This window comes from Antennarius striatus, chromosome 15 (assembly GCF_040054535.1).
Source record: "Antennarius striatus isolate MH-2024 chromosome 15, ASM4005453v1, whole genome shotgun sequence".
Taxonomy (NCBI): domain Eukaryota; kingdom Metazoa; phylum Chordata; class Actinopteri; order Lophiiformes; family Antennariidae; genus Antennarius; species Antennarius striatus.
In genome coordinates, this window is record NC_090790.1 from 10,824,928 (window position 1) to 10,836,999 (window position 12,072).

A 12,072-nucleotide genomic window follows, 5' to 3' on the forward strand; every position below is an offset into this window, starting at 1 on the left:
TTCAATTCAAGCTCACCAACTTCCTTGAGCAAATCTTATTAATAGCAAATGTTCTGCAGTGATTTGTGAAGCCTCTGCTCCCCTGGCACGTCTTCCTCACGCTTGTTAAAGGTTAATAAAGTCAGAGAAGAAATAAGACCTTCCTGTAACGGCACCACGGGTGACTCTCTGTAACATAAAGCAGGTAGCCAAAACATCCCTCACCTCAATGACGGAGCTGGCTGGAACCGATCTGTTCTCAAGTCACACCTCAGACTTGTTGACCCCTTCTAAAGACGCACCATCCTCCCACTGAAATCCTCTTTCACATTAAAAGCAGCACCGTTGTAATGATCATCTACCTGGATTTTGCACTCGGCCTCCACCAGCTGCAGTTTGGTCTGGGCCAGCTCCAGCTCCATCTCTCTCAGCTGATTCTTTAAACCCTCTTTCTCTTCATCCATCTCCTCAGGCCCCCCAGCGGGCGTCGTGGTAACGGTGGCCCGGACACGACCTTCTTTGTTGAAAAGACTGCTGCACTTGTCACAGCTTTCCACTTTGGACTAGGGAGGGGTGAAAGAGAAGGGAGGTTAGAGGAAACTAGAAGACCCTTGTCCAAGGACAGAGATGCCCCCGCTACTGGAAAACTCAATTTTTGCTGATGTGGACCGACCATATCCTCCATTATAACAGACTGGGAGGGGGCAACAACCCAATATAATTGCACACTGACACACAGGCCCGTCACAACTCAGTCTTTAAAAAGTATTTAGTCTCGTGTGAGTCAATCATAAATAAAGTGAATACAAAGATGGATATACGACAAAGGATCCAACACCAATAACACATTCAGCTCTGGATTCCCACTCCCACTGATGCTCTGAGGAAAGGGAATATGAGGGGCTAGGATTACAGAACATACAGGTAGTACCCTGAGCTTTAACTCCACATCCAGTGGGTTCTAGAATCAAATATACTTTCAGTATAAAATTAAAGTTAAGCAACAGAACCCAATTTTGAGACCCACACCTACAAAGCACATATAACATGAAATAAAATTCTCTCAACCGGTTTTTGATGATATGTGAGTCTTTACTTTTTAAACCTTTGAACCAGTCACTACACAGAATCTAAACTTGAAGAGAGGACATGAAAGAAAAGTAAAAGATGCCTCTGAAATAAAAGATTCCAGGCTAAATAATGATAACTTCAGAAACAGAACAAAACTAATATCAGGAAGAAATCTGATAAAAGATATTTGTGACTGAAAGCTCATGTGACGTGTTAACAGTATAGACGACTGAGTGAACATTTTGCTTTCATCACAAGGGGATATTTGTGAGACTTTTTAGAGAAAGCCGTTAGTGTGTAGAAGAAAAAATCCCCCACAAAATTTAGACATAAAAACCAACCAACAAAAAGAATTAGTGATGGAAACACAAAATGTCTATCCAAACGACTCCCGCTAGACTAAACGTGATCATTTTTTATACATTTTACTATGTGATGAGACAGCGGGTCCTGTGTAGTTTCTGAAGTACAGCAGCTCATTAGAATCGAAGCCGTACGAGCCAGCTACACTTCCCTGCGTCTGTCAGGGCGGAGCTGCACTGAGCCGTTAAGTCAAAGAGCTCTTTCTGGGTGAAGGCAGCAAAAAGAAAATCACTGCAAACAGCCCAGACTGTAGTGGTGGACACCCCCCCATTCAGATGCTTGTTAATAGTCTTACAGTGTTCATTCACTAAGTGCGGATCATCACGGGGGGAGTTGGGTTCTAGTTTTTTAACAGAGCTAAGCTATACAGAGGTGTTTAGACGCTTCTGCTACTGCAGATGCTATAAAACTACTCTAACTTTATCCGTAGGACCTCAGCTCACAGTCCAGGATGGGCCTTAGCAACAACAGCTGGTCCCACTGGTTGATATATTTCCTCAAGATTAATATTTCATGACAGAGTTACATTGCGTTTGGATTAAGCTGTCAAGTGGGTTTTAAATTAAAACGTAATTATACGTAGCGTTTGGAGGCTCATCAATGTAGAAGCAGATGAGAGCAATAATGAAGGAGCGGAGCACCAGACCCGAGATTGTTTCTGTCAGCATTTTAAATAGAATTGCGTAATGAATAACTGTATCAGTATATTACTTAAACAACGCTAATTAACACTGTGGTAACTTATAATTATGCATTATTCCACGCACATCATCACTCCCCTACACCAGACGTAAGTGCTGAGGCTACAAGTTGGATTTTATTATTAGTACATAATAAAATCAAAGAAACGCCAGAGCAAACACGATGATCAACCTCACATTCATGTCCAACACACACACACACACACACACACACACACACACACACACACACACACACACACACACACACACACACACACACACACACACACACACACACACACACACACACACACACACACACACACACACCAACACAGCTTTGAATGCTGCAGTGTGCACTAAAACAGTGGTCCCCAACTATATTTCAAAATAAACTTAATCAGTGCAGTCACTTGAATGGAGTTTTTATATAATTATTGCTTACAATTATTTCGTTTACAGAGATGTTGATTATCAGTTAATGAAAAAAAGGTTGTTTATTGTCTGTTTATGTCTGCATTTTTCATAAAACCACTTATTTATTATTAGACCACAGCTGTCCTGGTGTCTTTAACGACTATCGAGCAAATGAAGGCCGGTCCAAGAAAATATTGTCTTAGATGAAACCGGTCCGTGGGGCTACAAAGGTTGGGGACCGCTGCACTAAAACACATCTTGTAACTCCGGACTGTGTAATGATTTTGTGTGTGCGTGTGTGTGTGTGTCTCACCCTGATTTTCTCCAGTTCTCCTCGGTTGGCCGTCTGTTGTTTCTCCAGTCGTTCACTCAGTTGGGAGCAGATCTATAAGAACCAGAGCAGAAACGGGTGTTCACAAACTTTGTTCAGTGGCACCGAAACGCCTCGCACTGCCACCAGGAATATGAAAAAAATGACAATTCGTTAGGTAGGACTGCACTATCATTATCATTATTATTATTATTACATCCCGCTTCAAAGCGGTGATGTATTTTGTCAATGTTGGTGTCTGTCCGTCCGTCCATTCGTTAGTCCATCAAATATCTTCGCAACCTTTGCAGATGGAAAGATGAAACAAAAAGCACACTACTCAGGCGGCCAAAGAGATGAAAATGAGACGATGACCTTGACAAAACTAGGTCAAGGTCAAATTTCAACTCTTGTACACTCAGAAACCGGATAGGATAGAAAGACGAGGGACAAAGCCAGTGTAAGACCATAGATCAAAATGATACCAAAGTAGGTATCAATCTACCTATGCTTTGATTGATACCTATGCTTTGGTATAATTTTGCAACTTCAGACACTGCAACTTCGCGGGAAGTTGCAGTGTCTGACTGCCTTGGTTCTACGAGCAAACCTTGGTTTTCGGACGCTTTAGATATCAAACAAATCGGAATCCGGCCAAAAAATTCAGTTGTCTTAGAAGGTGAACAAAATTTGGAAGTCGAACTTCGCAGTAACATCCACCCTCCTCCCTTCCCTCTCCAACATTCACGTATGCCAACTGCTCACCACCACAAAGGTAAAAATTCTTGCTTTAACTGTAATGTGCTTTTTATTTTAGTTTACTGTATTCAATAATTTTTCACTTAATTTGCGTTCCATTGCCTATGGTACGAGTTACAGTCCCGTAAACTTCTGTCCAAAAGACAACTGTAACTCGTACCATAGGCTAACCTGATTACGTCAATGTTTTTTTTTTCTTTCTCGTGTTTGCTTCTTTCTTCTACATTTCTTTGATATGTTTCATTACTATACAATTGGATATATACAGTAAATGACATTATGAAATAACACTGTACGCGGATACAGCGGGAGAAAATGTACAGATATTATGTTGAAAAAAGGTAGTTTGCTAGTGTCTTGGAACGGATTAAGACCATTTACATTGTATTTGTAATGGAAAAAATGTATTTGGAATTCAAACAAATCAGTATTCGAACAGCCTTCCGGAATGAATTGTGGTCGGAACCCGAGGTTTGCCTGTAGTTGTCTTTGTGATGCTTTCTTTTCAGGTGTTAATCTTGAAATAATTCAAAAAATTTATACAAATGGACTTTTTTTCCCCACACACAAACTAAGGTGGTCATTTTCATCTGTGATAAGAAAAACTCCACCCAGCTCGACAAATTTACACAAACCCACGTCAGTACAGCTACTGAGGAGACCAACAGCAGAGCTGGGTGTTATCATATAAATCATGCATCACGTATGTAAAAGCCTATTAAGTCTACCTCTCTTGATTCCACCCCCCCTGGCCCCCCTTGCTGTGAACAGCCTTATTTCTGCTGCCTTTGTTTGTGGCCGCTGATAAATCATGTCTTTTTGGTTGACACTTGATCCTGTTACCCTCACTGTAAACCCATTAGTGATGTCACAAGGTCTCGTTTTTCCAGCTTACTGGATGCACACACGTGAGCGATGCATGTGCACCTCTTCATCATCTCCATTTCTTTTTGTCCTTCTACAACCACAGCCAACAACTACAGACGTGCTAACGGAATAAACACACACACCCTCACGCACCCACGTCTTTGGGCTGTAGCTCGCTGACGAACGTGGAGATCAATGTGACATGAGTCATCCTAAACACCTCTGTGAAGACTGCCTATCTCTATCTGCTCTTTGCACATCTCTCTGAATCCCCGAGGTAAACTGATATCTCTCCTCCTCCTCTTGGAGATAAATCCATACATCTGCTGCATATGAGCACCTTGAACGAAGCAGATCTGCACCTCTCTCCTCCTACATGTATTTTATCTTTTTCTCTCAGCATCGTCTCTTTCACATCTCTCTGCATCCCCTCTAAAATTGTACTTTCCCTGTTTCCTCTCCTTAAGTTGTACTCCACCGAGGCATGCTGCATCTTTTTAACTCCGCTAATACCTGCTATTCCTGTCTATAGGCAGGGTTTGTTTTTATTTCTATAATTTTTACATTCTATAAGTAATAATTCCATAAAAGGGCTGTGTGTGTGGTACATGTTAGTTTACAGCCAGGAATCCTTAATGCAGTACCATCTGTAAGCCGGCTGTCAGGACTGTTTAGCTTATTTAAATTCAGGGTAGATGGTTGACACTGTGCTGTGACATAATTGGTAATGTGCTCATTTCTGACTCCGTTTCTTGCTCTGATGTTTTTCATTCTTATCTTTTTTTAACAACTTTTAACTCATTAATTTTTCACCTAACTCGGTTGGGGGGGCACGAACAGCAAAGCGGTTCCTGGTTCGATTCCTGCATGAGTTTGCATTTTCTCCCCGTGTCTGTGTGGGTTCTCCAGCTTCCTCCCACCTCCAAAAACATCTAATTCAGGCGAATGGACCGGCTTCAAATTGCCCATAAAGTGTGAGTGTGTGCATGCATGCCTGGTTGTCTATATGTGGCTCTGCGGTGCACTGGCATCGCCCCTGGAGTGTACCCTGCCTCGCACCCGCAGTCGGCTGGAACTGCCTCCAGCACCCAACAACTTGTGAGAGCAGATGAAGCGGGTCTGTAAATGAATGAATGAATGAATGAATGAATGAATGAATGAATAATTCAGCTGGTCCCCCTGTAACTGTCCTTTGTCAAAGTACACTGTTTACTATACTCGCATTGTCGTAATTACATTGTAAAACTAACATAACACTTTAAAAAGTTTGTGTGATGCTTCAACATGGATGGAGATGATTACGGTAGGTTATTTATGAATATTTTTTGTTTCAAAGGACAAATTATTTGACAAATGTTGGAGATAAATTTAACGCTAACGAGGCAAAGAGGACAGAAGCATCGCTGCACCTGGCTTGGACCCAGCTAGCTTCAGTGATTCCACACTGGCTACAGAAGGGATAACAAAACTCCCAACACCGCCATTTTTAACATTCAACATTAACAGACGTTCCTCTGTCCTTCTGGACTGGAGGGGCAATTAGCACACAAAGCTCTTCTGGCTCCCATTCCAAAAAAATGAAACTTGGCACTTGCGGCGGCTGAAATAGGAAAACGCCATTTGAGGAATGATTTGTGTTATCTGGGTTGCAAAACAATGCAGTCTATTTCAGGGCATTCCTCAACTTGTCAGTCCCAGAGGATTGAATGCCGCTGTCCTCCCTCTTGCTGCCACAGACTTCTGTTCATTTTCTCCCTCTCCATCATCCATCACGCTCTTCCTTCTCACAAAAAGAAGTATTTTTGTAAAAATTGCCATTTTCACTCTTTGCTCTGCTCAGCACAGTTCTCAGCTGCATGCTGGCAGGCTATATAGTGTGCTTTCACCCATAATAAACACACACACACACATAGCCATCAAATCCCCTCTCCTCTTTGACAGGTCCTCTCATCAGATCTGCTGTCAATTCCCATTTGTTGTTATTATTTTTAGACTCAGGTGAAGTTAGGGTCTGTTTCTAAATTAGTCTTCCTGCTATTTCCGTCTATCCCAGCAGAGCTCAAGAGGAGCTGGATTTTTTTTTTGCAGCGTCTCAGAGCTGATGATAACAGCACTTGAACTGGATAGGTTTATATTTATGCATTAAGTGACAGGATGAGATCTGAAAGGATGAATATCACCGTTAGAGGAATACAGGGAGACAGGAACTCAAAGTATGCTTTCAGGCTAAGTTATCAAAAGCTTTGAGTTCAACTTGAGGACAGTTCATAAAAATTAGACACTTCTAGTTCACAAACGAGACAAGTAAATGAAAACAGACTGCTCTTATATTATCTTTAAATATTTATGGTTTGCCATAGTAATGGCGTGATCAGAGCTAAGTCTGAAAAGAAAATCCAAATAAGGAGCGATGAGAAGAAGAGGCGTTCAAAGACTTGCTCTTCCAATGTCCCAAATTCTGACATACAAATTATCCGACAAAACCAGAAGACAAAACTATTTAACAGTACACAAAACATATACAGCTACAAGCAGAAGACACAAAAACATGATGAATCTGTAGCTGTGGTGAAATTCAGTCCTTCATGTTGCTCCAGGATGAGTAATAACCCCCCTGACCATTACTTGCTGAGCAGAGATTGCCAGCTGCTGGAGGTTTTCTGAATTTCTAATCAGTCTTTTAACTTTTTTGGTCACAGTGACTTTTGAAATGTAACTAATGTCCGGCCAAACATCACAGAACTTTGTGTCTGATAGTAATTCACAAGCCAGCGACAGCAGCTTATAACCTGTTTTGTATGCACCTGTGTCTGTGACTGGCAAAGAGCAGCTTTGCTAATTCAAGATGCAGGAGCTCTCTACTTCTCCCAGGATCACTGAATGTTTTATGTTTATCTGCATTACATTTTAAAACTCCATGTGGAATTAAATAAGAGATGCAGGCAAAAATAAAATAAAATCACAAACCTCTTGAAATAATTAGTGACCATAAATCTGTCGACTGGAAAACGACAGAAGCTCAATAGAACTCTGGTCTTTAAACCAGAACCCTGAGATGAGACTTGAATGTACCTGTTTTTGTCTCAAACTAGAATCAATTCATTGATTGTATCAATTAGCTATGAGGCTCTTATTGTTCTGGCTCCTTGTTATTTTTCAGATCAGGATGGATCTGTTTGGAGTTCAATGGCCCATTCATGAAATTAAAGCAAACAGCTTGTTATGTGACATAACTGTGGACTAACTTCCCAAAAGACACAGAGCTGGCTTTATTTCATTTTTTGTATTACAGTAATTCAATAGAAGTTCATTGATAATGCACTTTACTTGTTCATCTATGTATTGAGTTTCTTTGTAACTAAATTCGCTACATAAATAAAATTGCCATCATGTGGTTTTCACTTCACTGTGTATTAGTGTTTTAATTAACACCTATTCATTCTCTTTAGAAATAAAGACTACCATCAGAATACATGAATGTTCAACCTTGGTGGTGGTATAAATTCTAAATGTATAATTACATTTGTGTATTTCTCATGGAGGGTGCGTTGATCTCTGCTTTAAAGTGTCCTGAGAGTTTGTCTTACCTCGGTGAAGGAGGAGATTAAGCAGGTTTTTGATGGGTTTTATTGGGTTTACGAGAAATTAAAGTGCTCAAAGTGTCAATGAAACTGAGGTGGGTTTGTCATAATTCATAGTCTTCCTTCTCTCAAATGCGACCCAGGAGATACACCTCAGATATATGATTTAAAGTGATATTGGTGTTTGTGCCATCTGAAAGGAATCAACACCCGTATGAGACAGTTACACACCTGCTTATATTCTCCAATGATGGAGCCATTCTTCTTTATCTCTGATTCAGACTTGTCGAGCTCTCGTCTGCACATCTCCTTCAGCTGTGGAAACACACACAGTAATACTGTTACGTTACTGTAGAGTGGGGGATCAAGGTTAGGGGCCGAGTAGGAGGAGGCCCCAGAGACCAGGAGAATGCTGTGACATGTAAAGAAGACGGAGTAAGGTATTGGCAGACTAGAAGCTCAGGGCAAAGTCATGCCTCTCTGCAGTGCCTCGACTGGATCACATAAATCACTCACAGCTACACCTACACATTCAAACCGACAAGAGAAGTTTGGAGGACGGTGTTGAACACACATGAGAACAGAGGGCAGCAGGCGTGTCCTCCGCCTCAGAAGAATCCATCACAGAACTCAAGAGTGAAGAAACAACCTTCAGTCGAGAAAATGACATGGGTGCTTGAGGACATATGTAATACATCTTTCATTCTGGACAAATGTACTAACTGCTTTTGGAACATACAGAAAATACTTTCAAAAACAATAGTCTATCCATAAATCGACATATGAACAAAATGACCGACAAATCAAATCTACAGAATCCTGAAAGATAAATAAAGCAGAGGAAAAGGTAAAAAAAAGTATGTGTTTGACTTTTGGTGTATGTGTAAAGGAGAACCAATGGCTTAAATCTTGATTAGTTTAAATTCATCCCATAATAACTCTTTTGTCTCACTGTGTTTTCTACTTCTATTTAAGCAGGATATACTATATAGTCAATAAAAGACTCAATGAATGCTTTAAACACAGCTCCTGAGTCACAGGATCGTCACCATTTCCACCACCAACACATGCTAGACACAGGGACTGTACGTCATCGGGCGGATCAGGCTTTAATCACATGCTTTAGTTACAATGATGCAGATGAACGATTCATTTAGACCCAAACTGCTTATAACAATACTGATAGCAACCTACATCCTGATCTTCATCAGTAACTATTCAGTTGTCTTCATTCCACCCTGCATGGCACAGAAAATTCAAAGAAAACAAAAGGAGCACTTTTTTTTAAAAACTCTAACCTGTGCAGACTCTTCCTCCAGTCGTCTCTTCTCGTCCTCAGAGTCCACTAGTTTCTGTTTAGTCAGCAGCAACTCTTTGTTCAGGGCGTCAGCTTTCTCCTCAGCCTGGCAAACACACACACACATTATTTTCTGGCAAGACTAAAAAAATGAAAGCTCAGTAACATGTTTTTAATCCACAAATATTCACAATTTCGAGGCATTTCAGCTCTGCACAATGATAAATTAAAGGTAGCCTTACACTGAAAGTCCTTTCAAATTCCTGAAGATACTTTGTCACGCCCACACAAAACTAACACATACATGCACTTCCTGTTTGGCTTACATTGTCAAGGTCTTTGCGCAGGGCTATCTTGCTGCTGACTAGTTCGTGTGCCAGGTCATCATTCTCCTGCTCCAAACGCATGTTAGCTTCCTGCAGTCGCCGGTTCTCCCTCTTGATGGAGTCACAGAAGTGAGAAGGTGAACAAGAGGAACAGGAAAAAAACAATACTAGTATTTTAATGGAAAAAAGTTAGGAAAGTGAAGACAGAAGCACAGGAAGACCAAGTACATAATGAAGAGTGAGCATCTCCTCCTAGCTGTGCATTTTCAAAAGTAAAGCAGTGACACAGAATGAGATTGTGCCAGTATAAAATTAAACTGTGCTCAGGTGGAAAATTAATGTTTAACAGGGTATAACCTGTTCATCATTAACACAGACACATAGCTAATTTAAAAACTGACACACATGTGTAATATTACACTAGAGATGACGAGCAGGCTCGAGGTTAACACACATTGAGCCTATATACTTGAGAAAAATATGTAAGCTACAAAACATGTTAACTGAAACACTGCAGGAAAAAGCTCCATTTGAGCTGATGTGTACAGACCATTTCCTCTATTGTAGGTGAGAGAACAAAAGTAACTGTCACAAAATATGTAAAAATAAAAAAAAGAATAAAATTGAAGAAACCAATCATAACATGCATATGTTTAAAGTCCCTGAATTCTGTATCACAAATAACAAACAAATGTGCTCAAAGAAAAGTTGTGTACTCATCCCTACCTCATATCTCTCGATAGGGGCCTCCTGTTGCTCCTGCTGCTCCCTTATGGTGTGGTATTCCTTCTCAAATTTCTTCAGCTTTTTCTGGCTGATCTGTTTGGCAGTGAGAGTACAAAAAAGCAAATCACAAAATGTACTTGTCTTTAAAATATCTTTCAAGCAGTGGAAAAAGAAATATTAAACAAATAATTGATTAAATGCTTGTCTGATGTTAACATAAATTACATGTAAGACAAAAGCAAAGTTAAAGTTTGCAAATTTAGGTGAGTCCAGGAATTTTTTAGCAATGAAATATGAATCATAGACATTAGATTCATCTGCTCCGCCTGAAATATGAGCCAAATAGTGATTAAACCAAATAATAAATCAAGATTTGCTGAATTACAGCTTTAGAAAGACATTTTATAAAATGTGATAAAATATATTCGCAGAAAAATTACATTTCTTCAACAGTTACAGTACACCAATCACAGATTTGAGCAAAATATGCAAATTCTCAGGGTCCAATTTGTAGGCGCTCTTCACCCGCTTCTTTCTACAACAAAAATTTGTAGAGGTTCAGTGTGCAGAGTTCAAGGTCAGTGGGACATCTCTGATCACAGGAAACAATGTCCCATTTAATCACATACCTTTAGTCACATTCTTGCCAAACCTGAAGTTTGCAGAAACATTGCATTCAAGCGATTCCTTCAACAGGCTTTTCAGAGCCTGGCCACTGCCTTACATTGGGCTTTTTAATAGAAATGGCTACTGTACAATGAACACTATGTGCCTGACTTTTAGCGTGACAGAGGGAGCCAACCAACACTGTATACAAGAGTTGTTTGTCCATTCAGCGGATTTGTATGCATGTAAATACGGCTGCAGCATCCATGCAAACTTGTCTTTGCATGCGTGTGTGTGCAGGTGTGTGTTAAGAGTCATGTGGTTGACATTAAGCAGCAGTAAATAAGACAATCCAAATGCTACCGGCACTCATCACCTAATAAAGCTGGCAGATCTGGGATGGCATGACCAGTATATGTTGTCTGTAGTATATGTTGTGCCACCGCATGTGTTCGTGTGAAAGTGTGAACGGTTATCTCTCTGACTACCTTCGATTACGCATTAGGCTCTTTAAACGACAAACCAGAGGAAAGAACAAGCAGTAATTCCTCAGCCTACAAGCCTTGGATTAATTATAAATTAGCAGATTATCTGTGCAGTGCCATCAGCACACTGCTTTTGTAAAGTACATTAGCAGCTAAAAAAGTTTACATTGCGAAACCACCTGATCTCTCTTAGTGGCTTTGCTTATCATTCTTTGGTCACCTGTAAAAAAAAAAAAAAAATTAAAAAATGACTGCCAAGCCTCACTGCAAGAACAGGTAAACAAAAAAAGTATCTATCCACGATTTAAATTCAAAGTCCCTGCACAATTTGCATTACTATTTTATAAGTCAAAAGGTTGGCAGACGAGAAGAGTAAGTAATTGTCACAAGTCCAAACAGAAACAACAATAATGACCTCGGTTTCACCCCAACATGTCTCTGTCACAGATTCGTGCAAAAGATATATTCAATTTATAGTGAACTTACATCACACTTCCTCTTTTAAATTAGCATCGTTATTACCAAGAGTCCGCTTTAACATTTTTGTGTGAATTCCACCATGTGGGTGGTGAAACTGGGGAGGAGAGAGTCGACAGTTCTGA

At 40.3% G+C, this 12,072-nt stretch overlaps 1 protein-coding gene across 2 annotated transcripts in view; it reads right to left on the reverse strand.

Annotated features, from left to right (window-relative positions):
- LOC137608335 (rab GTPase-activating protein 1) overlaps nucleotides 1-12,072 on the reverse strand; it is a 58,080-nt gene that overhangs the window by 3,028 nt on the left and 42,980 nt on the right. For both annotated transcript variants that reach the window (XM_068334632.1, XM_068334631.1), the window contains 6 exons: nucleotides 10,380-10,472; nucleotides 9,654-9,764; nucleotides 9,329-9,433; nucleotides 8,262-8,345; nucleotides 2,827-2,898; nucleotides 342-542 (listed from right to left, as the gene is read on the reverse strand). In XM_068334632.1, coding sequence (XP_068190733.1) covers nucleotides 342-542; nucleotides 2,827-2,898; nucleotides 8,262-8,345; nucleotides 9,329-9,433; nucleotides 9,654-9,764; nucleotides 10,380-10,472 — 666 coding nt within the window. The remainder of the gene's footprint in view (nucleotides 1-341; nucleotides 543-2,826; nucleotides 2,899-8,261; nucleotides 8,346-9,328; nucleotides 9,434-9,653; nucleotides 9,765-10,379; nucleotides 10,473-12,072) is intronic.